General features: G+C 36.8%; 2 protein-coding genes and 1 long non-coding RNA gene across 10 annotated transcripts in view; 1 reads left to right on the forward strand and 2 right to left on the reverse strand.

Moving 5' to 3' along the window:
- The window catches only part of LOC111243107 (glycosaminoglycan xylosylkinase), a 31475-nt gene extending 11390 nt beyond the window's left edge, over positions 1 to 20085 (forward strand). For 4 of the 5 annotated variants that reach the window (XM_022788203.2, XM_022788193.2, XM_022788212.2 and 1 more), the window contains exons 7-9: positions 12915 to 13100; positions 13265 to 13324; positions 14545 to 15081. In XM_022788203.2, coding sequence (XP_022643938.1) covers positions 12915 to 13100; positions 13265 to 13324; positions 14545 to 14746 — 448 coding nt within the window. In that variant the 3' untranslated portion in view covers positions 14747 to 15081. Of the gene's footprint in view, positions 1 to 12914; positions 13101 to 13264; positions 13325 to 14544; positions 15082 to 15529 lie in introns of those variants that run through there. The other variant, XM_086977870.1, reaches the window with a different exon arrangement.
- LOC111243126 (uncharacterized) lies at positions 1345 to 10076 on the reverse strand. 4 transcript variants are annotated; one of them, XM_022788241.2, is made up of 6 exons: positions 9732 to 10076; positions 8780 to 8958; positions 7916 to 8159; positions 7438 to 7707; positions 4701 to 4930; positions 1345 to 4488 (listed from the first exon to the last, which is right to left on the reverse strand). In XM_022788241.2, exons 1-6 carry the CDS (start codon positions 9901 to 9903, stop codon positions 4348 to 4350), a joined length of 1236 nt encoding a protein of 411 aa, XP_022643976.1. In that variant the 5' UTR covers positions 9904 to 10076; the 3' UTR covers positions 1345 to 4347. The 4 variants fall into 4 exon arrangements, with proteins under 4 accessions (XP_022643976.1, XP_022643995.1, XP_022643967.1 ...); XM_022788260.2 differs by having other exon boundaries at positions 7378 to 7707; positions 9871 to 10075; XM_022788232.2 differs by having other exon boundaries at positions 7378 to 7707; positions 9732 to 10075.
- Positions 20086 to 20252: 167 nt separating the features above from the next.
- Positions 20253 to 24266, reverse strand: LOC147759098 (uncharacterized). Its single transcript, XR_015319442.1, has 3 exons — positions 24129 to 24266; positions 21695 to 21749; positions 20253 to 21450 (listed from the first exon to the last, which is right to left on the reverse strand). It is a non-coding gene; the product is annotated as an uncharacterized LOC147759098 (long non-coding RNA).
- Positions 24267 to 24430: the final 164 nt, after the last annotated feature.

Here is a 24430-nt window from a genome sequence, read left to right on the forward strand (position 1 = left end):
GTAAGCTCAGAGAACATTACACGCAAATAGCGTGAGAGATGCGCACTGCTGTTTCACATGGGTCCAGCAGGAAAACGGTTTGCTTGTATGACTACGGGGTCTGACTTATATAGGATTTTAGACTAGGGCCGTGCGCAGTATCGGAGGTTAATTACAAATGAACAGATGAAGAGTGAGCGACTATTTACATGAAGTTAAATTTTAACAATTCTGAAGTCATTTTTTATTAGTTTTAATTATTTCTTCAAGCAACATTATATAGTACGTTAGCGAATTATTTAAAAAAAAAAAACTAATGAAATTACTAAAACATACAAATAGGAATGCACCCTTATTTTAGCAGGGTAATTAATCGCTGCTAAAACAGGGTGAAAAAATATAATACTGTAACCGGAAAGTTGCAAGGGTACAAAAATTCATGCAGCACGCTTACACAAGAACTGCGACAGATGCCTATAAAGATGTTGGTAAACTATTGAGCACTGTTTTCTGTTAACCCCATATCAAATATTATAGCAAAATGATAGCACAACTGTAGGGCGGCAATAGAACTGCTGGAAGTTTTCAATGGAAGAAAAATATACGTGGAGAACGATAACCGCAACCGGTTAACTGTTTTTGATAGAATAACTGAATGAGGAAAATAAACTAGGTACATCGGAATAAGGTAATTGCTACTTTAGAATCTTAAAAGATTTTAATGCTGTTAATCTGCAGACTCAGTTTTGCTGTCGGGTACGTCAGGGTAGGTATTCTGTAGACCAAATCCGTTTACTTTATAACAGGCTAATGAAATAGCGAACACACGGTCAAGTGACCAGAGCAAGTGCTCGATATAATTGTTGCTCTAGACTGACGTATGGGCTAGTTGTACTATTAGCAATTCCGTATTACTAAATCATCCCCAGAAGATGCGCGGAGAACAGCCTGTCCGCCCATGTGGCTTGATACACATGTGATAGCATGTTGTTTTTGTTTACACTACTAAAAATCTACGTTCGTGGGTTTGGATCTAAAACGAATACTCGGTAGGCAATGATTGGGCTGACTCTGAATACCACTAGTTCTATTTTGGGAGAGTTTACGCAAAATATGAAGCCGATCAGACGAATAGTTTTTTTTGGAAGGCTTTCCGTTTTCGCATAAAATGTAATGCATATTTAGTCAAATTGTTTTTTTTGCGATTTGCTGAACTACCGTTGGTAACTTGATATTTTTAAATTTATATAAATATATATAAATTAAAAAAATTGAAGTATTCGCTGTGAATTTTACATTTTTGCAATATATTAAATAGTACGTTTTGTTTAAAAATTTTGTTGAAGATTAACGAAACATGAACCATTCCATTTGATAGTCTTTTATTGTGCAAATTCATTCATTCCTTAAGAGGTAGTGGAAAGGCATGATGATTAACCTGTGAAATGGCTGGTGAAATATCATCATACTATTAATTTCGACATACGACAGATTTTCACCGATTGATTAAATTATTTTTTTCGGATGAAGTTTTTTATTGTGATAGTATATAACGTTAATTGGGGTAATATTAACTTTTTGGCCACTTGCTCGATAGTCGCTGAAAATTCGTAAAACGTCTGTGTTGACAAGCCGTCGTACCAAAGCTGACCCCCCCCCCCCCCATATTGTTTTGTTTTTCTTCCAATTAATGATCGTGATTCCTACCCAAAAAATTCGTAATTCATGCAATATGAATTGCCGCAGTTCACAATATTTACCTCTGTAATTATTTTTCCAAGGAGTCTGGTCCTTCTTGTCTATTACAGGCGGTGGTGTTTGCTTATTCGAGAAGAGTAAATTTTTTACTTGTACTGTCTTTAGGCGATTTTTGAATAAATATCATATATTGGGCGTTCTGCGACTCGTCCCAAATGGAGCAAAGAACTAAGATTTTGTGTAAATAATAAAATTTCTTTGCGACACTGGCACTCTGCGGATATTTTAGAAGGCCTGCTGCAACCAGACATAAATGAACAGACGTTTTCGCGTTTCGAAGATGAACAGGAATCTATTAAAGACGATCCTTATCCAAAAGGCCTATGACAACGATCACAAATGAGATAATGAAAAGAGTGAGACGCCTCGTGCTTGCCGACCGCCGAATCGCTATAAGAGAGCAAGCAAAAAAAAAATTGTATTTAGTTTTAATTGGCCCATGTTAGACCATTTTGACAGTTTAAACGTCACCACTGAATGTTTAGCGAAAGAACGCTCGTGAAGAACTGTGTCAAAAAAGCCTTTTGGCACTTTCCACACTTATTCGAATATGTCATTACAGATGACCAGACGTAGGTGTACGGCTATGGCTAAGAAACTAAGAGGTAATTTTCCGCACATCGGCACAATAACCGAGGGAAGTTGCACGACGCAGGTTTAGAACCATACTGTTCCTATGGCTTTTTATGGCTAAGGAATGGTTTCCCGTGAGCTCATGCCGTCCAACTTTGCAGCTGGTTTCTCCTGTGACCAGTTGGCACCCAACAGGCTTGTCTCTCGCGGCAATCTGACCGGTGGTTTTTGTGTTCTCGGTTTAGTTTTCCGACAACTAGCCTGTTTATTTTCTATTTCGCTTACTTCCACAAGCTTGGTTAAGCGCAAATTAACTTTTAAAGGACTAGGCCGTTGCTCGAAGAACGACAATATAGCGGTTCGTGGCTAGAGCTTTCATACCAAAACAGGGACCGAACTGTCCGCTGTTTATTGTTTACATCCTTGACCGTATAGTATATATGCTTTATTGCCCCTATATACATTAATACCATAATACACCATATATACATTAATCTAAGTTCTAGGAACTTTGTATATAAATAAAGTTTATATACATACACGTTTATATCTATGCACATGAATATATGTATTGTTCTTATATCAATATATAAATTCCATTCAGGTGTGCGATCTATTTCGCCAAGCGCTCCACGTAGTCGTTTAGTTAGTAAGTTGCATAGATCTACAGTATATACAAATTCTATGCTAACGTTTACGCGTGCCTAAGCAATTGTCTTTATTTTTTGTTATATTTTTATTTCAATTTTGTTTCTCTTCCAGTTCCATAATGCATTGCTAAACTCATTTTCACCTTGGTGAGTATCACACTTCACCTTTATATTCATTTTAATCTTATAATAATTACGATGGGAGCAAGTGCATATAGCAGGTAAATCTGCGATGATGCCAGATACCATTGGTAAAATACCGGTTTGCTACTTTATTTTCGTGATAAAATTATGGTAAATATTACTTTGACCATATCAGCTTCAGTCAATGAAGAATTGAATAGCCTTTACTATGGATTTGGACATTGAGTAGACGAAAAACTTACAAAGTAAATAAAGACACAAAAGGAGGGCTGACGAAATAACTTTTAGGTCGGTCAAAGTTAATTCTATTCAGGTATTCGATTCAAACTAGCGTACCTTTTAGCAGGTTTAGATTTTCTATTATCTGCTACAAGTACATTATTTTTGGCAGGTGGACAGCTTAAGCGACCGACTTTCGAACGAACCAACCTTTCTTTTAAGTTAAATCGGTAGCATTGACTTTAGGGCAACAAATTAATTCTATGTTAACTTAGGCGAGTACAGCAAGTATTTAGCAATTCAAGTTTGTGTTAGAGTCCTACTTACATAAATTCACAGTATAAGTTTGATGTCAGTTTTATGTAATGAAATTTTGAGGCACGAGCGCACGACGAGACCTTACTGCAAGGGTTACAATTCTTAACCCCTAACAACTTTCAAATCATGATTCAAATCATGATTTAGAGGTAAAAGGAAGTTAAATATAATACAGATAGGGTAAAGTTTGCGCCCCGAATATCTGTTGGCTAAAATTTTCATTACTTGAATGAGGGTTATTGGAATTACAAAGAGACGCCTTATATTCTAAATCTAAATTGTTGACAGTTACTTTATTTTTTTTCCAATAGACGGTGAGTCTAAATGAAAATATTAAAGGATTCTTGATGCGGTAATACAAATTGTTCTTTTTAGTGATACGAAGATCATCGTATATTGCACATTATCATTAAAGGAAAAAAATGCACTGTTTTTTGCACTTAATACGAATGTATTGTCCAGAATATTAAATATGCTGGCTAAACACACGATCTCTTAAAATCACGTCCTGGTTGAAACCACTTTGACCATAACGATTATGCTAAACACCGAACGAAAAACAATGCGCATGTTTACATATACATTTATGGTTTTAAACATTTCGATGGAAGCGTTCCTAGGGTTCGTTGACAGTCTCCATAGAGAAAGCAAAAAACAGGCCATTACATAGCCTGTAAAAATTTGCGGTAATGACATGGATTACGTATCAAAAGGATCTATTACTTAAAATCCCAGGTAGCGTGTAGGAGCCATCTTCATTTTGGTGATTTTCGAGTAAAAGGGCGATAATCCTTTGGGCATCGGCACAGACAGCGAACATTGTAAACATGGGCTCCTTTGCACTCACCTATAACGGTATTTGATAATTATTATTGATTTCATTACAACGAATTGGTACGTTTTCACGTAACTTGCTAATCTGGTATTAATAATTAGTAAACTCATACATGTCATGATAATAGTAAAAGTTTTCTTTTGAGACGTTAAAAGTTTTCATTAACTTTCTAAAATGCTTATATCAGGAAGGGATAGCGTAGTGAACATTCATTGTCTACGCACCATATGCAGTCGACTAGATAAAAACTGTCCATGCGAAGCCACATGTGCTACAACTTTCCACTCACGAGCGGCAGGGCTCCACACGTCCAGGTCAATTCGCAACTGTTCTACGAATGAGAGGTGAGGGGGCCCAACTAAACGCATACGGAACGGTACATCCAGATCCATGTACAACTGAGCCAATAATGTTAGCAAGTCTTCCACATCTGATAGAACCTCTTTTCTTGAACCTGTAACAACATAAGTGAAAATCATCGGTTAGTTCCTATCAGATAAGGTAAAGGATTTAAGTGATCAAACTACAAACTGGACCTGGTCGCAGGCTTCGTTGTTGGTCAATTAGTTTAAAGTATTCATTCCAGTGAATCTACGGGGAAACAGATCTATTTTAAATTACCCGTTTGTCATAATGCACACTGTACTTTATATATTAAACTGAGCGATTTTGGTACATTTTGGAGGCTTTTGGAGGTATATTTATATATCGAATAAAACAGACTATATATAATAACTTCTTTTTATCAAAAATAAGTAGTTCTTTGGATGGCCTTCGTTTATCTGCGTATGAACCTATCTTGATGTAAAGCAAATCGCTCTGAAAGTAGGGTTCTTTCTGAGTTCCCCGTAGGCAAAATGGGTTTTAGGTAATTTTGACCCCTACGTCACTCCTGGCCAAGAGCCTTAAAGCCTCTAGGTCTTGAAACTTGGAAAACTACTACGCATGAGGTGCGCGCGTTCAGCCTCGAAGTCACGCATGCTCCACGTGTGTCATTGGTAGCATTTTTTATCCAAGTAAACTCTTTTCCTTGCCGGGCCTCGAACACCCTAGACATCATTTTTCGGGTACAAGTGTATATCCTCTGTTTCGAGTTATGCTAACGGTGATATCGGATCACCGCTAAGCATCACATAAGATAGCTTCTTCCGAGCATGAAACGAGGTGTCTACGTCCGGGTTTGAACCCAGACGACAGCGTGTCCCCCAGGCTAGTAAATAAATACGTTACCTACTAAGTTATCACGGGGAAAATATAAGTTTATCCCCCACATAATAGTACCTGCATTTTTAGTAGGGCTCAGGTTATTCTCTTCCTTTCGCATTTTTCCCTGTTTCGAGGACTTACTAATTTGCGACTTGCACCCGGATATTTTAATTCGCGCGTTATTTCGTGCACAAGTCCATATTCTTTGGTGGGTATGACGCTCTTGCTCTCATGTTTTTCCTCGTTCCCTCATTTTAGGATGGCCGGATATGGGCAAACTGTGGAGTTTTTTGTAAAAAAAAATTTTGTAGAAATGATTTACGCAAATATTTCGACTCGATTCGAATATAAAAATATGGAAAACTGTCTTATGATAATTTGCTATCGCCTTAACCATCCAGTAAGTAAGTGGTGGGCGCGCAGACAACGCGACTACCACGCGGCGCTAAATCAGTACTGCTACTTTCATCGTACAAGCCGAGTAGTTAGATAGGCGCATGGCGAAGCCCTTTACTTGTATGTAAGATTTTGTCTATTACATGATCACTTTATTGGGTTAAAGTAACTTCGTGACCTTTTATTTAGGTCTTAACAAATGCTACCAAACATCAGTTTTACATCGAATGAATTGCAACCAAGATCGAATAGAGCATTTTTTAGATCTATTGCAGACCTGCCTGCACAAATCAAACAATGTGTAAGTCGAAATTGTATGCTAAATCTAAGAAAAAGTTGCATATTAGTAATGTCCAAAGGTCGGCGATCAGCTACGTTAACAGAGTACCTTGATTTAGTCACTGATTAGACATATGACTTGGGCCCATATGTAGACTTGGGTCCATATGTAAAGTTCTTTATATAATTATTTACGCTATATGCCCTTCTAATTGTCACACAGGCACAGGCCGTACCTAGTTCTTATTGGGTGCTTGTATATCTACCAAGCTGATTTTCTGTGAACGAATGCTTTGTCGAAGAAACATGTTTATTCTTTCTCTTGGTTTGACTTGCTTGAACAAGACCTTATTTAGTGTAGTTTTAATACGTTGTGGTACCATGCTTACGTTTGTAATTCAACGTAATTATGGTAGATAAAGTAATAATATAGTGCTATTCCGCAGACCTGTAGACTTGTTTGAAAGAGGCGAGGGCCCGATACAACGTTACGTTTCGATAACTCGTTCACCTTTGATCCCTGTGCAGATTTAATCTGTTAAATTATAAGTGCGTCACAATCTTACTGTTTTTTTTTATCACAGGCAGCTAAAGTGGGTGCTAGATAAAACATATCAGTTATGTTTTGGCACATTGTCCTAGTCGAAAGAACAAATATATGAATAAGAAAATTATACATGAGCCCCGATTTAAGGATAGTCCTAAAGTTGCATTTGGATTTTTATAGACACTTGTACTTCCTACATATGTACTTAACAAAAGGAACTGCCTTTATGCCTGAGATCTAGGACAGATACAAATTTGCGTTCTTATCAACCGCGTACATAAGATACACAAGGTTAGATGTGACAGCAGGATGTAACAAAACTCAAGTGGTCTATTTTCTAAAATACAGCTTTAAGTAGCCTTTGAATTGGCCTAATTCGTAGCATATTTGACAGCCGAGAATTACTGGCACGAAAAAAATTACATGGCCCCAAAAATTGACTCAATAATATTATTGTTATCATTATTATGTACCTGTGAATGCTGTGACCCGTGTTGACTGTGAAAGAGTGTAGAGGCCACCTTCAACGCTACCTTCTCTATAGAATCGTGCACTGCAGTACTGCCTCATTGTGCTGACAGAGATCTCCCGTCTCATGAGCTGAGCACAAAAAGCCTCAAGGCTGCTTCCTCCTGTTAAGTGCATCCGGTGTCCTCCTGAATCCTGCTCCTCAACAACAATGTTGTTGCCTGTAGCGGCTCCTTCCACAACTGTGTCAAGAACGAAGTCTGCTCCGGATACCGGAATACGACCCGATGCGTCCAAGCTTTCCACAAATAAGGAACATATTTTTTGCTCCAATCCTGATCAATTCAAAAATGGAAAACCGTTATAGACAGCTTTTATTTACAATCTTGAATCCTAAACTGATATGAACTTATTTTCTTGGCATTAAGAACGCCTTTAGCATCGCTCGCGTGTGGATAATACAGTTTTATAGCCAGTCACTGAAATATCAATATTTGAGTTATTTCTTCAGATATTTCTTTTTATTGCGGTTTTCAAACATACCTGCAAGATCTTCAAGTAAGTAGCACAGCGTCTGGTTCATAAATTGAAGCTTACTACCACCTAGCTCGACGTGATTCTTAGGTTTAAATGAGAACTCCTTCGGCGGAACATAGGTTCGGCAAAGACGAGCTACGGGTTTGATATCCTTGCATAAGGGTGTATTAGGTATTTGTAGTAGCAGTGGAGCACAAATTGCGTCGATCTTGTAGAAGTCTTTTTTCACATTCTTTTGGACTTCGCTTAACTGCAATATTATTAGTGTATAGTAGTTGATTTATACTATTTTTATTCAACGAGTTCATAACAATGTAAAGTTGATACTATAAACTTACTGTGATATAACATTATAATAAACGTTTGTTTACAAAGGCTTTTGAAACTTTTTGACGCCATTATTCCCCTCAGAGGCTTGCAACTTACCTCTAATATTGCACAATACGAATGGAGCGCGTAGTTGTGTTCGCGCTGTCCAAGCATAACTGTGCCCTAACAAGCCGATGGTTATCAACTAAGTGACTTACCTACATAAACCATTACCGCGACGTTATGTGTGTTGTTCTACAGTAGCAGCCAAACAAACACTTACGGGTGCTCAGACTTGTTTTCATCGTATATGCAAAACTCATGTAAGTTCACTATGTTGATGACCATAGTTATGTTAGAGATGGTAACTTCATAGTAGATTTTGTGCGAAATTTAATAATAATTTACATTAATGGGGAAATAATTACGTTATTTCATTCTAGCTCGATATTAGATACCACCAGAGAAATACCATTAGCTTTTGAATCTACTGACATAGAATTATCAGTTACGAACGTATGTAAAAGTGGAACAACTAGTAATAACTTTCAGTTTCGTTACCTGTTTAATTTGTGCTTCGAGTATTTCATCTCTTTTCTTTTTACGCTGTGCGGTGAGCCTTGAAATTTCTTTTTCCAGTCTTACAAGTTCCTTACGAATTACCGTATAGCTTCTGGCCACGTCTCGTAAAGGTGACAAGTCCAAATGCTGACCTCGAAGTCTCATATGGTGTTCAATTTCTAGAAAGAAGCAGTGGTAACGATTATTTTTAGCCTTACTAACTCCGCCACATCAGGAAATATGTAGAAGCCCATTACGATATGCCAAATTAGTTGCTTATATTCAATTGACGAATAAATATTGCGGTGAAAACTGGTTAAAAGGCTCGTACCATGCCAAGCTTCATGAAAATGCATGATAGATCTCTTCTGTCAATTTGGGTAACTCAAATTTTACAACTTGCACCATTATAAAATAATCAGTTCTGAGACGTATGATCACAATGCAATAATAGTAAAATAAAACTGCGCTTAAAACTTAACGGTACTTTCTAATAGGCGCGCATAATTACTCCACTGCGAATCTTATTATGACAAAAATCAATATGTATAAACTAATGAAAAATGGTTACTGTCAGTCAATGAAAGAGAGCTGTATAGAGAGAGAACCTATACGTTTTACAAATATACAGAATAAATGGTCTCAGCGTATTTTTATATATTACAGCCATTGGCGCATGTAGCTTAAGAACCATTAGATTTTCTACATAGTGGATAGGTAGACGAAATACTCACACGACGTGTATTATATTACGTATTAGACTCTTTTTGGAACTTGACATTGTTTGTTAGATGGTGTTAGCCAAGCGTCTCTATTTCAATTATTGCAGCACTTAACAAGACTATATTGCTGAACAACGTTTTTAAATTAATCTAATAGTTAGGTAGAAGAGTACATGTCTATGGATTTTGTTTACATGCAGTTCCAACGAGTTTGTTAATTGTATACCAACCAGGAATATTGTTAACGATTTTAATAAGATCAAAGTGCGGAAGGACGATAGCTCTTTTCGTTGATGCCGCTTTTCCGCGGAGGTAGAGAGCTGTATTAGCCAATACATCTACTGTTAAGGGGCGCGAACCCATACGCACCATTGTGGTGCTGAAATGCCAAAGCGCCAACATTACATACAATAGTATATTACACGCACTATACACCTATTAGGAGAAAAACGTGGTAAAAAAAACGTTGTCATATACATGAGTTGTCCTAGTACAGTTGTACAAAAAGAAATATAAGTGAGTACAACTGTACCGTAAATCAAGCAATTGACCACCGAATATGGTTTTCGTAAACAACTGCTGAACAGACAGCTGGACAGTCGCCATATTGGTTGGCGGGACAGTTCAAAAACGTATCTTTGCTTTACGACAGGTTTAAAAAAATGCCAAATTCATTTAATATTGTCACTGATTTCGAATCAACAGAGTGGCATATTTATATTGAAACATTTAGTATTCATCTTAATTCAGCTTGTTGATTATAGCATATAGCCCGTTTAACAACAATAACAATCAACGAACATGTACTTTCTTTAATCTGAGACGTTCAGAAATCGGTATCAAAATATGGATGTCATATATGTGGGACCGACATATCTAAGGCGACAGTGTTGTCCGCCGGCACGCACAATTTAAATTCTCAGAAACGTTATTTAAACTTTTAAACAAAAAATTATTTTTATATATAAGGTTTTTATTATAACGCTTTATCATCAAGCTAGACCAATTCACAACAAATCATATATGTGAGATTCGTGCGGTAATATCTCAGCAAATAAAAAGATCGAAATTGGACGAATTAAATCTAGATTTTAGAAAAAAAAGTTTCTTTACAGTTTAATAGTCCTCATTTTACATCTGTACGATATATATACATACGATATGCAAAGCGATCTGTCTAAACTTAATTTTCCTTATGACTCCTCTTTAAGACTGTATCTAAATGAAAATAGATATTTTAAAAATGTTATTTGCGTGAAATTCCTGATAGTCTTGTTTATTCAGTATAACGTCCACTCGTTACGTTCGCATGTTGATTTTGTTTAGCATTTCGTTCATCACGTTCCATACATAATAACCTAACGGCCAAAAATTCGGTTGTATCATAATCATACATACTGATTCCAAAGTACACATGTTCTCGATAGCCAGCTTTAACCTAGTATAAGCTTGTATATTATTTTGCAAGAAAACGTAAGCATTTCATAGATTTTAGCTATATGCGGTTAGAAGGAATCTTAGAAAATACGAATGAACTTCTTTAGTGGTACGTTCGCTTTTTTGTAAAAAGTATAATGGCATGATGCCTCCTGTACTAAATTCCATACTCGGAACATGGACATAGGCCGACAAATTGCTGAACGTCCATTAGGCATATCTGCTGGATCGTGAGTAAATCACCAATCAGTCCTGCCGTCGATTTTCACATCGCGGACAAAAATTTTGTCATCAGAGAAAAATCAATAATTACTTGCTGTTCATCCTTGAAAAGATTGAGGACCATAACACTAATAAAGTTTCTTGATTTTTGTTGGCTTCAGGAAGCGTCTGTTTGACTAAACGACCTGTTACATAATATGCCTATTTACATCGATTTTTTTTCAACAACGCCCTGATCGGGGAGAAGGATCATCAGAGATGCATGTTGATCAACTAGCACTCCAGTCCTTTTCTGTGGCGGACCTTCTGTCGTGTCGTGCTATGCTAGAACCTGCTTTTGAAGCCGCATGCATATTTGATAGTTCGTAGTTTGTTGATTTGGACTAACCGATCAAGTATATAGGCTTAGTGTGGTATTGTCTCGCGTGAGCTTATTGTGTAATTTTTTCGTTCAAAGCCCAAAAACAGCGTACCGTTCTAGAAAGTTTTGGCTGGTATGAGGCGTAATAAATGAATTTGATTCTCTGTGGAAAAAAGCAGCACGTTGTCTTCCATTCTTTTCTGACCATATTCTAAATGGAAATATGACCTGCAGAAATGATTGCTAGCTTACTTATGACCTTAGGCATGTATCTATTCTGGGTAAAGGCAAATTTGTGATCTCCAGCGCAAGAGACGTGCTGATTTTTCGAGAAAGGCGAACGTACCAAAGTATTCTGCCTGCGTGGTTTACAAATCGCTGTATAACCGTAAATAGTTAAAGTGTCTTAAGGAAGATTACACGTCTTCCAACAAGAGTTTATCTTCGCCGAGCAGTGCCGTACCAGTATATTATGGAATGAATACGTATGACCGTTAAACGTTCCAGATTTAAACCCGCTAAATTGCTGGGCCTTTAGCTAGTGTCTGGAATGAGACGTGCGTTATTCCACTACGCCAATGATGTGGTTGAGCAAAGTCCAATAGGCCTCGACATGATAAGGTTGAGATGCTGACCTATGCTATCAAAAAGGCGTTTGCATACTTGCTAAGGGAATATTTGAAACTAATTTATGAGCGGTAAGGTGCCAATTTTAAGCTGTCATCGCGGTGGATAGTGGTTCTAGTGTATACATATAACAAAATGGCACCACGCGTAGAACACGTGAAAAAATTCATTGGTTTGATACATCTATTTTATCTATATACAGTTTTAAAATCAACTTATAAGAGGAAGTCCAAATTTGGACGCCTTATCCGATTCATATGTATAAAATAACTAATAAGTAAGTAACTTTTTAATAGAAACCATAACAATAATAAAAATAATATGAAACTTTTTTAATAGAAATAGTCAGATGATATTGGTAGATGTAGACTCGTTCAAGTGTCGCTCGAGCACGTTCCACCTAAAAAAATTAAATTTTGGGCTGATAATAGGCTAAACGTTCTATGTTCAATATATTTGAGGCGATCGACAACACCAAAAGTGTAAAAAGACGCAAAAATTTTGTCGGCTTTATTTGGTCGGCTCATTTGCCGACAAATTTGTTGAAATTCTTAGAGTTGTTTCAATACGCCTATTACATACGTTTTGACGTACCGACAATTTGCAGTCTCATTTTTCATACATGAACTTCACCGTTCGCAAATGTAATAGAAAAAATGGAGTGAGTGACCACCGTATGGTTGCCACTCACTCGCTTGAAATGTATGAAGTAATAATTATAATTCAAAATATAGTTTCACCTGTTATTACCCCAATTTATTTACAGGTGGGAAACGGATATGAGTTACTGCAAGAGAGTTCGATTTATTCCTGAATTTTCTGGACGTCGAATTCTGGATTTGATGGACAATGCTATTGTAGATTTTCTTATTGGGAACGCGGATCGTCATCATGTAGAAACCTTTCAGGGTGTAAAAGATAGTCCTATTCTTCTTCTAGATAATGGAAAAAGGTAGGAATACTCTGCAGGATACTAGCTTGTCAAATAAATTTCTGGTAAATAGTGTATATAGCATGGTCATTATCTTTAAATGGAAAACAAATAGCACGTGCAACTCAAGTTATAAAGCAAAATAATAAGTTCATTTATTGGACATAACTGGCTTTGTTTTTCAGTTTTGGCAACCCGTATGAGGACGATTTTTCGATACTGGCTCCTCTATATCAATGCTGCTTGTAAGTAATTATACATATATTATTTCAATCCTTTCATGTTTTTCCAGTTGCGTCGAAATTTTGGTCGAAACTCCTGTATTAAGTAAGCTTTAAGAATATCATGTAGGTAAAGCGAATATGGAAAAACACTTGAACAGTATTCACTGGAACTGTCAGAGACAACAGATGCTGCTTCGTAGATCCTATAGGCCATGAACGAGATACACAAGAGCGCCTCGTTTTTCAAAAAGGCCCGTGTTCATCGAAGGCAAGGGCAGATTTAAAATCTAAAAAGTCTGCGCCAAAATGCACGTGTGTCTGGGATAAAGTGTGTGAATCCCAGAAACGATGACGAATAGAATTTGTCGTGTCCAGTACTGCGCTAAATCACCAAACATCCGTAGTTTTAAGAGGACTGCACCATTTTGATGGATAGGCTAAATGTTAGTCAACACAAGTGTAATTGGAAAGCAGTGGCGCGTTCTTATGAGCAATAGGCTTGCTCAGAGAAAGAGTGCGTTTACATTCTGAAATATATTCTACATTATAGAAAACCAGCTGACCAAACTTTACATAGAGTTTATACGCAAAAATTCATTATTATTAATTATTTGTTGCAAAAAGAGGCTAAAATACTTGTGTTTATCCGCAATTTTTGCACAATTTAGGCCAGTTAATGTTTGGATGATATAAAACAAAAAAGGTCTTTTTTGTGCAGGTGCTTCTTAGTCTCTAGCCATAGTTTTTAGCTAGCTCTATTTTAACGTCAAAAGCCAAAGTACTAAGTGAAGTAACTACGCATTTGAAGCATATTGTGTGCATGTCTAAGCGCGAAATTGCAGCACTACTAGGATATATAGGACTTCTCCACCAAGGTTTTCAAGAATTTCAACTCAACGTTATTGTTTATTCGACTATTTTGGAAAAAAACAGTTGCATTGTGAGCCTGGCTAGAAAAAATGTAACAAAAACATTCGGCCGGAAGAATTAGCTCTCAAGCACATTCTCCTGTCATTCACAGACTCGTACATAACCAATGCAAGTCAACTGATCGCATAAATGCTCATATTGCTCGTATCCTCATACTGCAGTGGTCGGTAAATTGGACGAGTTACACTGTTAATTACACGACACGGTGGCTCTAAAACATATTCGTGTTTATAGATGATATTCACTACTGGAATAGAATTAATATAAGGGGAATGCTCTTATGCCGTTATTAAAATATGATAAACTTTCAGGTTGCGGAACCAGACGTACCATCGATTAGCCATGTTTGTAGGGAAGCTGGGCGCCGGTTTAGAAAGAATGACTCGAGAGGACCCTCTTTACCCACTCTTAACGCAGGACCACTTTGATGCAATTGACCGAAGGCTTAAATTAGTATTAGGAACTCTTCTATATTGTAAGAAATATTCAAATCTTACGATTGTAGAGAAATGAATGACTATCGTGATGTTCGTTCTGCATACCATTGTGAAATGCAGTGAGGCGTATTGTAGGATCGAAGTGACAAGCTACATTTATATAATTCAGTTGCTTTAAGGTCTTAACTCAAATCCTACCCAAGTAGTATGAACTTAATCGCTGCATGTATTATCCGATACATAATTTGATGAAAAAGGCTAACAAAGATAATGTTTGTCGGTCAGTTTTTAATCAAAAATGTTTGTAAAAAGACAGAGGCTATGTTTCAGAACACGAATATATAAATTTGCTTATGCATCGTTGTATATGCAGTTTAGATAGGCGCAGAATATTAAAGCCTATCAAACAGCCATCCGCGGTTTTAATTGACGTTTCTTATTTAAGATTATGATATTTTATGGATTCCCTGTTTTTGCTATATTCGATCTTCGTTTTTACCGGGCCACAGACATTATTGCCCGTTTCGCAAGTAACGGCGCTAAAAGGTTCTGAACGTTTATCAAAAGAAATTGTTTCGTTCTCAGTTGTGTCAAAAAAAACCTTGCCAAACTAAACAATGTCTAGATGCTATCTAAAAATATTATCTTGTCCGTAACTATTTAGCGGGTCGAGAATTTTGAATAACTTTTAAAATACATGCCGTTTGCGGATGAAGTCTAGTAAATATGTATATCAAGTCTTTAACATTGTACGGCTAGAAGCTCATACAGTGTTAGTAGTAAACAACTACTTTAGAGCTGAAGACGTCGTTCAGTGCTGGAAATTAACTCAGAAAAATTGCGTTTTTGTTTCTTGAAGATGGAATCCATCGATAACCGTTGAAACCGTTGGGCAAAAAGGTCTTTAGGATTTAAACGCAATAATTTTAAAAACAGAAATTAGGAGATTGAAGACAAATTTCCATCTAGATGACTACACCTCAGGATCTCAAACGGAGGAACAAGTTGCTGTAACCTTAGGGATTTTTGAGCAAAACAGCGCATGGCCAATTCGCTTTCTGTTAGTTTAATACAGATTTATTTAAAATAAATATTATAAAATTGATTAAAAATAAATATTATAAAAATAGAGAATACTAAAAATGAAAAAGAAAAGTTCTTCACGATCCAAAACAGTCGAAACAGAAGTACTTTTGATGTGTGATAGAACCATTTGCAAAACTCTTATCAACAGAAAAGCCATTGGAAGCACACCGTCGACATAAACAAGAAGCTTCTATGATCACAGTACCTGGTTCTTTCGATTCGAGCCCGAAAATGTAATCACCTTCTTTGTAGTCCTGAATCTTCCCATTTGACACATCATTGTTTCGTTAAAGGATTCCTGGCACAGTGTTTTCACTAGTCTTCGGTAGACCTGACTGAACCTTGATTTTCACAAGCGAATGTTGTATTCGCCTTTAAGCTCATAACTCTGAGATAACACTCATTCCTCTTCTAATCATAGACAGCCCGAGACATTATGTAAATATTTATAAAGTATCACCTTTTAGTGGTGTGTAGTTTAAAACTTATATAAGTTTTTTATCCGCGCTAGAGCATCACGTAACCTAATAGATTTTCATAGCAGAATCTAATATCCCTGTACATGAAAAATGTTCTTTAATTCTGATCTAAACATTTCGTAAAATACTCCTTTCTTCAATTTTTTTATTGTTCGCGAAACTGGACTATTTCCAAATAACTTCCTAAACGTGCGTTTGTATGCCTTTTATTTTTCTTTACCGTTATTGATGAATAAAAAATTTGATTTTAATCATTGTAGTTGAGGTATAAGTTAAAAAAACTAACTTAGATTTGTTTAGCTAAAAATCTAGTCTCATTTATAAAACCTTTGTAATAATCTACGTCTATATTTATATTTACGTCCGTTTTACTCACTCTGCCCTATTTTTATGTAGCAGACGATTTAGTTCCTTGTGCAGGGAGGGCCCTTCTATTTTTTTAATTATTTGCTATTTAAATGATACGGCCTCTATTATCGTGCTCTCAAAAGTTTTATTCATAGAAGGACTAATATAAATGTTTCTGAATGCAACGTAATATTATGAGGTAATCACAGTATATTCGTGTTAAAATAATTAGAACTTACTGTTTACTTCACTGGTCGTTCTGAGATTTTCAAGCTAAACTGGTTGCTACAGGGGTGAAAGCTTTCATCATATATAATCCTTTAAAGTCTTATTACTAGTTACGGGATATGATGTTTTGTTTGCTTAATTTTTGCAGAAGATCTCTGTAGTTTCGGCGCAGTGCTTTTGAGTTAGCAGGTCTTGTAAAATCGTCTCCAAAAGTAAAGCTAAACGTTTAAATTTTGTAAGAAGCAACCAGCCTGCTACAAGCGAATCCAGCGGACTTTGAAATTGAATAACTTTTGAACTACGTGCTGCGAGTAAACAAAATTTTGCTACTAAATACTATAGTCTTCTAGAAACTTCTAGAAAAACTAGAAAATGAATACCAATTGAACAGATAGAACAAATAGGATGCGGAAGAAAAATACCTTTCAGTCTAGAAAATCAACGCTCTTTTTCGCAAAAAACGCAAATTTTTGTTCCTCGAGGATCACAGCGCTGCGAAAATTCATGGAGGATCTCTGAAAATATCAGGCCTTAAGCAAAAGCACAGTACGTGCCCCGTGCAAACGTTTCAGGAATTTGAAGTGTTGCAGACCAGGAAAAAGATGACTAGGTTTTGAGACCGGAAAGACAAGAACACATTGCTGCAAGACTTTTCATGAAAGCAGACCTTGGAGTTTGGGGCTTTGTGGGCCGAAGCTGGCTTGCAGCGTGTTATGGAATCAAAACCAAAATCTATGAAAATGAGAATACCGGGTCCTTTGCAAACTGACTTCAAAAAGTTGAAAATGCATTTGGTGTGTTCCTAATTTAATTTGCGGAACTTAATTAACATAAGCCTGTTTGAGACACATGGTCACCATAGGCGAGACATGGCTCAGTGCTTACCGCCAGCCGAAGAGAGACCAAGGGGGAGAATGCTATCGTCTTGGAAAAAAACTAGAGCTTAATGACAGCGCAGAGTGGATTCTGGTGTAAAGTAATGGCAATAACTGCAGCGGACATCACAAGCATCTGCTACTGTGGGATATTCACTGAAAATTAGACAGTGAATGCAGCCTTTTATCTCAACAGACTCATGAACCGTTGATACGGCTATCGAAAGCACGCCGTCTGTTTATTTAATGAACATGCCAGACTTTAGTGCCACACCGAAGTTACAAGAGAGTAAGCGAGTTAATAATCTGTTGATTCTTCTTCTTCCGCAATGAACAAGTCCATGTTTTTACGAGGCTTCCCGCACCTTAGAAAGGGCGAGTGATGGGCAATATATCCCACTGTCGATTCACTTCGAAAAGTCACGGATAGAGGATCCACATACGGAAACGCAACTAGTAGGTATATGGTTGCCCATAAGCTACCGGGGCGCAGGGACAGGTGGCTAAATAATGAAGTTAAGCGCCCCTAGCACATGTTAAATCATCATTGTAGCCCAACTAGCTTAAAAGTTATTATTGAAATTAAATAATTTCAATGTTTGCGGGACTCGCTTCATAGATCACCGAAACCGCTATTTTTCGTTTTTATACTAGATTTGCTTCACAAAATTCGGTGTGGCACAAAAAACAAACAATGGAATGGCTGTAACGTTGAATTACGTGTTACCTGATAGAAGGTGAGCCTTTTGAGGAATCTAGGTACATCAAAACTTTGAAAAAATCTTAATTACGCAGCGATGCGAAAAACGTATGGAATAATCATAATAATAAGCTGATTGCTAAGGGGGCAAATAAACTTTAAGCGTCGACATAGTGTAGAATAAGTGCACGAAACAATACAGTGTATAACTTGATGCAAGCGTTACAGATAACTAGTTCAAGGTCTGCACAAAAGAAAGAAAAAGCATCTTTAGTTAGTTTCTCTGAAAATCAAGAACTGGTTTCAAAATTTTAGTTCGCCTCGTCTAATGTCAACAGTTGCAGTTTACTACCAACCAACACATCCATATTTCATACACTTCCTTTGGAAAAGTATTGAGTTGCATATGCTATTCAAACGAGCAAAAACATATTTCATTTGGGGTAAAGTGTGTTGAATATGCAAGGTGACACAAAAGTTCCTAACTCTTGCAGAGATATTAACCACTATAACTCTTTAATTGTCTCTACCGTTAGTGTCGCGACGTGCGACGAAACTTTGTTTCGTTACTGTTAGGTGGTTATTATCAGTCCTTGAGTGTACGTCTACCCCGGCGCTCAGTTAACGGTGCTATATATAAAAAATTCATATACATTGATTTTGTGTTTATGAGTACAACAGATATTGGCTGCTGCAAAAACGTTCAATTAAGAAGAAATGTAAATTATGTACTGTTTCCTTTATCTAGGTTGGAAATCAAAGTAGAAACTAACCGTTTCTAAAAAAACAATGTTTTAATCCATAATGTTATGACGTTGCTATTATTTCTTGCGGTTAGGTTATGCCCACGTATCCCAATCGCCTTTTGATTCTATCTCGTTATTGCACAGCTCATGGCGATTAAGACATGCCGAGTCCATCGTAACATTTATATTCGTTCTTTTTTTATTTATACGTGTGAAGTAGCGAATATGAGGTTAATTATCGGTAGGGAAAGTTTTTTTTAAGGGAAAGTTTGCCAGAGCTATAAGTCGACGTACCTTAAGTACAAAAAACTTGTCCTAATGGATGTAATTTCTTGCGATCTATCAGAACTCGAACTTTAAACGAATGGTTAGTTATTTATTGACCACTGGCAGATTAGCGACCCCGGAGCTACTAAACCTATAACGTAACATTTCGCCTAAACGAGTCTGAGTATATAGTCACAGCTTATATTTTAACTTTCAATCTGGCCTTGAATAGATTTCAGAGGTTTCAAATTTAATGAAATGAAAAGGATACGACCATATACAGCGTGCGCTTAATAACATGTGTGAGTGATTACGTAGTATTCAATATAATTTTCCGCTAAAGAAATGCGTTACCTACATGTCATACAAAAAAAAAACTTTTTTACCCGCATTTTACGCAAAATCAACACAATTAGCAAAAAAAAAAGTTGTATATTCTGCGGATAAACAGTATGACTACAAAAATCAATAGGAATAGAATCCTAGATGAAGGGTTTTAATACGTTAGCAGACTGCTGAGCCCGTAACAACTATCCCGATTTCATTATATGCTGGTCACACATTATTGTTTACGAAATCACAAGACGAAAGTGTTTAGACTTAATCCTGTTATTGTCATCACCTAGTGTCGCTCTCATCTCATACTAAAAATAAATAAATATTCTCAAAAAATATATTCAAACTTTTATACTGTTCTCTATTGTAAAAACCGCAAGTCTCATTAAACACAAGGCAGTGCTTAAAAGGATGTAAAAACAATTTTCAAAACGACTACGTTAGAGATTTTCGTTGGGGCACTAATAAATTGATCCTCAATCCCTATGATAGTTAACTGAAAACCAAATCGTTCGCAATACTGTCCCAACTGAACAAGGTATTTTATTGAAGATTTTCCTTTGAGTTCAGACCTATAATAATTTATGTAGCAAGTGTATACAGTTGTCAAGCTCATTGCGTGAATTTAAATTGCGGAAGGATGCGCGGCTGATTCTACGAGTGCGGCACACGTACTTTCTTTTTCTTAATTCGTATATGCCACAGGATGCTTTTTTCTTTACCGCACACTCCAGTTCAAATAATGGCAGAGAAAATAATACTAGTAGTTCAGTATAATTTACTAATTTCCCAAAACGGCTTGTCCGCCAGCTACTTATTTCAGTTCGTTTTAGCCAGATATGCTTCAACTGTTCAGGCTGCACATCATTTAAATTGGTAAGTTGTCATTTATATTGGATTATAAACGTAAATATTTGAAATAACAAAAAAAACCTCTCGAAATGTCAGTTTCCTCGTACAAATCTCATGTGTAAATGCATTATAGCATACAAGCCCGTGGGTATTTAAAGCACAAGCTACAAGAACAAGACGTACTTCAGCCTCAACATGGAAAATCGATATTTTTCTTCATTATACGCTTACACCTTTATAGTGCTCCCCCAGCAATGCTCACCATTACGCTTTGTAAACAATGCTCGTTTACCACTGATTTTGCACAGTTGTCGTCTTACTAATTAAAAGGCCGCAAGGACTAAGCCTGTACTAGCCCGAACGTGAAGTTACGCATTGGTTTATCAAAAATTAGGATATAAAATAGTCACGTTTCGTGTAACAATAGCACTCCACCAAATTAATGAATACCTATGCTTTGCTAGTGCACTAATCCACGGGTTTAATCCTTTCTTTATCAAGGTAATAACTCTGCGTTTCTAATCTAATGGCAGTCTTTTGCAATTGTCATCTCTGATTGTTTACATCTGGACTTGACAATATCAAAAAATATCCTGTTTTCATATATCCATGTATATACGATATAACAGTTCTGTAACATACCATCTTAAGTGGTAATGTGAATCATCATGGCCAATGTTAGCAACCTGTGCTTGAGGATATTGGAAAATGGAACGAAAATTAGCTTATGTTGATTTTTCAAGCAGTAGTAGAAGCAAACTCTTGGAGTCTCCAGAATCCTTTTAATGTCAATAACACCGCAGTTTCTAAAGGCCGATTCGAGTTTTGCGCTGGCGCTTCCTCATCTGCTCAAAAAAATCCGCCTGAAAAATGTACTCTTTTGTTTGTTAGCCCTTTACACACTCGATAAAGAGATGACTTAGGCCATAAATATTAGAACGTTGATGGCATTTGAGCCATAACGCATTACTCTAATAATCAAGACTTCGTAATATTTAACTGATATTTTCTAGTGTTTAGAAAATATTTAATATTTGTATTAGTGGTTGCACGAGTTAATTAGAAAATCTGATCTCAATTATGGTTCAAAGCCTGAAAAGTACTTACTTTTCTTTCAAATAACACAACACATTTCAAGATTCGCATGAATAGTCAGGAGTACCTGATAAGGAGTAATTAATTAGTTATAGACTGAGTGATAATGTCTAAATGAAGCTTTTCAAATAAATATCAAACTATCTATGTAAAGTGACGCATAGAAAGCTACTCAGCTCTCTAATACACCATTTTCATTCAATTTTCATGCCATAATAAATAGTCTTCGTCCAACAAGTGGGCAAATCAAACACGGATCACTTTTATGTTTTCATGGCTACAGAAAACTCTGGTTAAGGCTAGAGCCCAATTCCATTAATAATCACTTTATTTAAATTACCAATGTAAAAGAAAAACCCATTTAATTCAATGCTTATGGTGGTATGCTTAAACAGTTCGCGCTGCAAGCTAATTTACAAGTTAGTTCCTTAGCTTGCCATAATTTATTACATACACCGTGGATGTATTTTAGTCCTTTTGCACGATTTGCATACTTGCAGCTCCATGTTTTCTTATCGAAGTTATTTTAACATACTTTACGGAGACGAATTTGAAAAATAAATTCAAGAGCTTAAATTTGAATCTTTCTAACCGCTGATTACAGGCTCTTATACACGTGACGACCTTCTTAATTGCAGTGGTTTTTGATGATTATCTCTGGTACGGTAACCTTGGTTGTTACGGGTTTACGGTCTCATTTATCCCGTAGAGCATGTTTTAAGTTATGGCTCTGTTGTAAGCATGGCCACGTGGGCTCGGCTTACTAAGGAAAGCCTATTTTTCAGAGTCCATGTGTTTTATGGTTGATTAACAATTAACTTGACACTTTCTTATTACTCTACCAAAATGCATTTATTAAGAAATTTAATCAAAACTCGCAACTGCATTCACCTAAATATTCAAACGCTGGAGAAGAGGAGTCTGATTATTTCATAGTGGCGATTGCCTTTGATCGCAGTAAAATAAATGGAAAGATGCATTAAATCAACAGTATATTACTAAGAAGTCGAATATATCTCTAAAACTTATTTAAGAAAAGCATTTTAATATTAATACTGAAGATTAACCTTAAGAAAGGAGGGTATATAAAGGCTTATAATTTTTCAATGTCAGCATTTGGTTTAAATTTTCCGCCTCGAGCCACATCGATAACTTGAACACGAGCAGGAAAGTGTGGCTTTACCGCATGCGTAAATATCATAATCGAGTCTATTGTAGTTTTCTGTAAATACTACGCTCCAGTTTTACGACTATGTCAGTTATTGGCATACACAATTTTTTGAGTATATACCTTGATTCGATGAGAAAGTTTACGGCATATAGGCAAATCCTACATCACGCTATGAAAACGGGCCTATGGCCTGGGCCCCGGATTCGAGCAATTGGACCGTTTTTTTTGTGTTGGATTTAGCTAATATTAAGCTTCAACAAAACTGTACTACGCAAAGTTTCTTAGGAGGAAGTGTTTTAATTCGCAAGACCACCGATTTATAGAAGGAAGCTTTCTCGAGTTCACAGGCTGAAAATATATTCAATGCATGTTCCAGCAAATATGTCTCGCTCATACCAGTCACCAACACATGAAATGGATGAGCGTATCAGAAGTATAGTTTTACCATGAATGAACAAAAGCTGATACGAATAGGAATTCTTTAACCAGTCGAATTTGTTGAAATAGCTATATATATATATGTCCGTGACACAACCGCCTCTAATGGCGCCTAAAGGCCCGCCGCTTGTTTGCTTCGGCTAGAGCTGCCACTGTTGGAATAAATGGTTAATATGTTTTGTCAAGTCACAAATTTAACTGCTAACGACGCGTAAAAGTTACTGCTTGATAATCGTGTTTTGCTTGAAAATGAGTATCCTATTGAAGATCAGTCGGCCTGTTGCCACACCGTCCTTTGAGGCCTGCGCACTCATCTGCCCCGCACTGGCAGGCCAGTGCCAAAAATGGCACAAGCTTTTGAAGTTATAAAGCATTGCCTGCCAAACTGAAATAACTCACCTGACAGCCAAAAGTACACGCTTACGTTGGCCGAGATTTTAACAGGAAGCCATCGCATCAGGTCGCAACATACAGATGAAACTCTCAGTCTGACTGAACTTTTAAATTAAATCTATTTCGAAATATGAATAATCTTTGGGCATGATTTTTACTAGCTTGAAATATTCCACACAAAGAAGCTGGAATATTTTCATTTCTATAAATTGGCCATCACTATCGATTACGCTACATATAATCCTATCGATTCCTCTTCGCGTTTACTAAACTGTTTTCGCATTCTTCAACTGTGCTTCCTGCTAAGTGCATTGATGGTTCCTGGCCAACTAGGTTCGTCTTTTCCGTTTTGCTTCTGAAGTCTGACAAGGTAACTGCCAATTCACGTTCTGTGCTAATAGTAACCGTACGTAACATAGACCACAAGTTGCAAGGTTTCCTCACCTGACGTTTTGGATAACGGTGCTAAGTTGCACCTTCATAACGAAGGTATTGTTACTTTTCCGACTGTTAATAAGTTCATTGGCAGAGAGGTCTTGTACTCCTCTATGTCCCACTGTGATGCTTTTAGACTATTCATAGTGTAGACCAGCGCATCATAGGCGCTTTTTCGGCGCCTAGTTGGCCAGTAGTTGCCGACGACGAACTGCACAGCTTACCCAATCAATACGAAAGGCCCAAAATAACTGCGGCTTACTTCTTCCTCCAACGATGCGCCCTAAAGCACTGATGGAGAAAGGGGTGAG

The sequence above is a fragment of the Varroa destructor genome, unplaced genomic scaffold, assembly GCF_002443255.2.
Source record: "Varroa destructor unplaced genomic scaffold, Vdes_3.0 BEIS01000001.1, whole genome shotgun sequence".
Lineage (NCBI taxonomy): Eukaryota > Metazoa > Arthropoda > Arachnida > Mesostigmata > Varroidae > Varroa > Varroa destructor.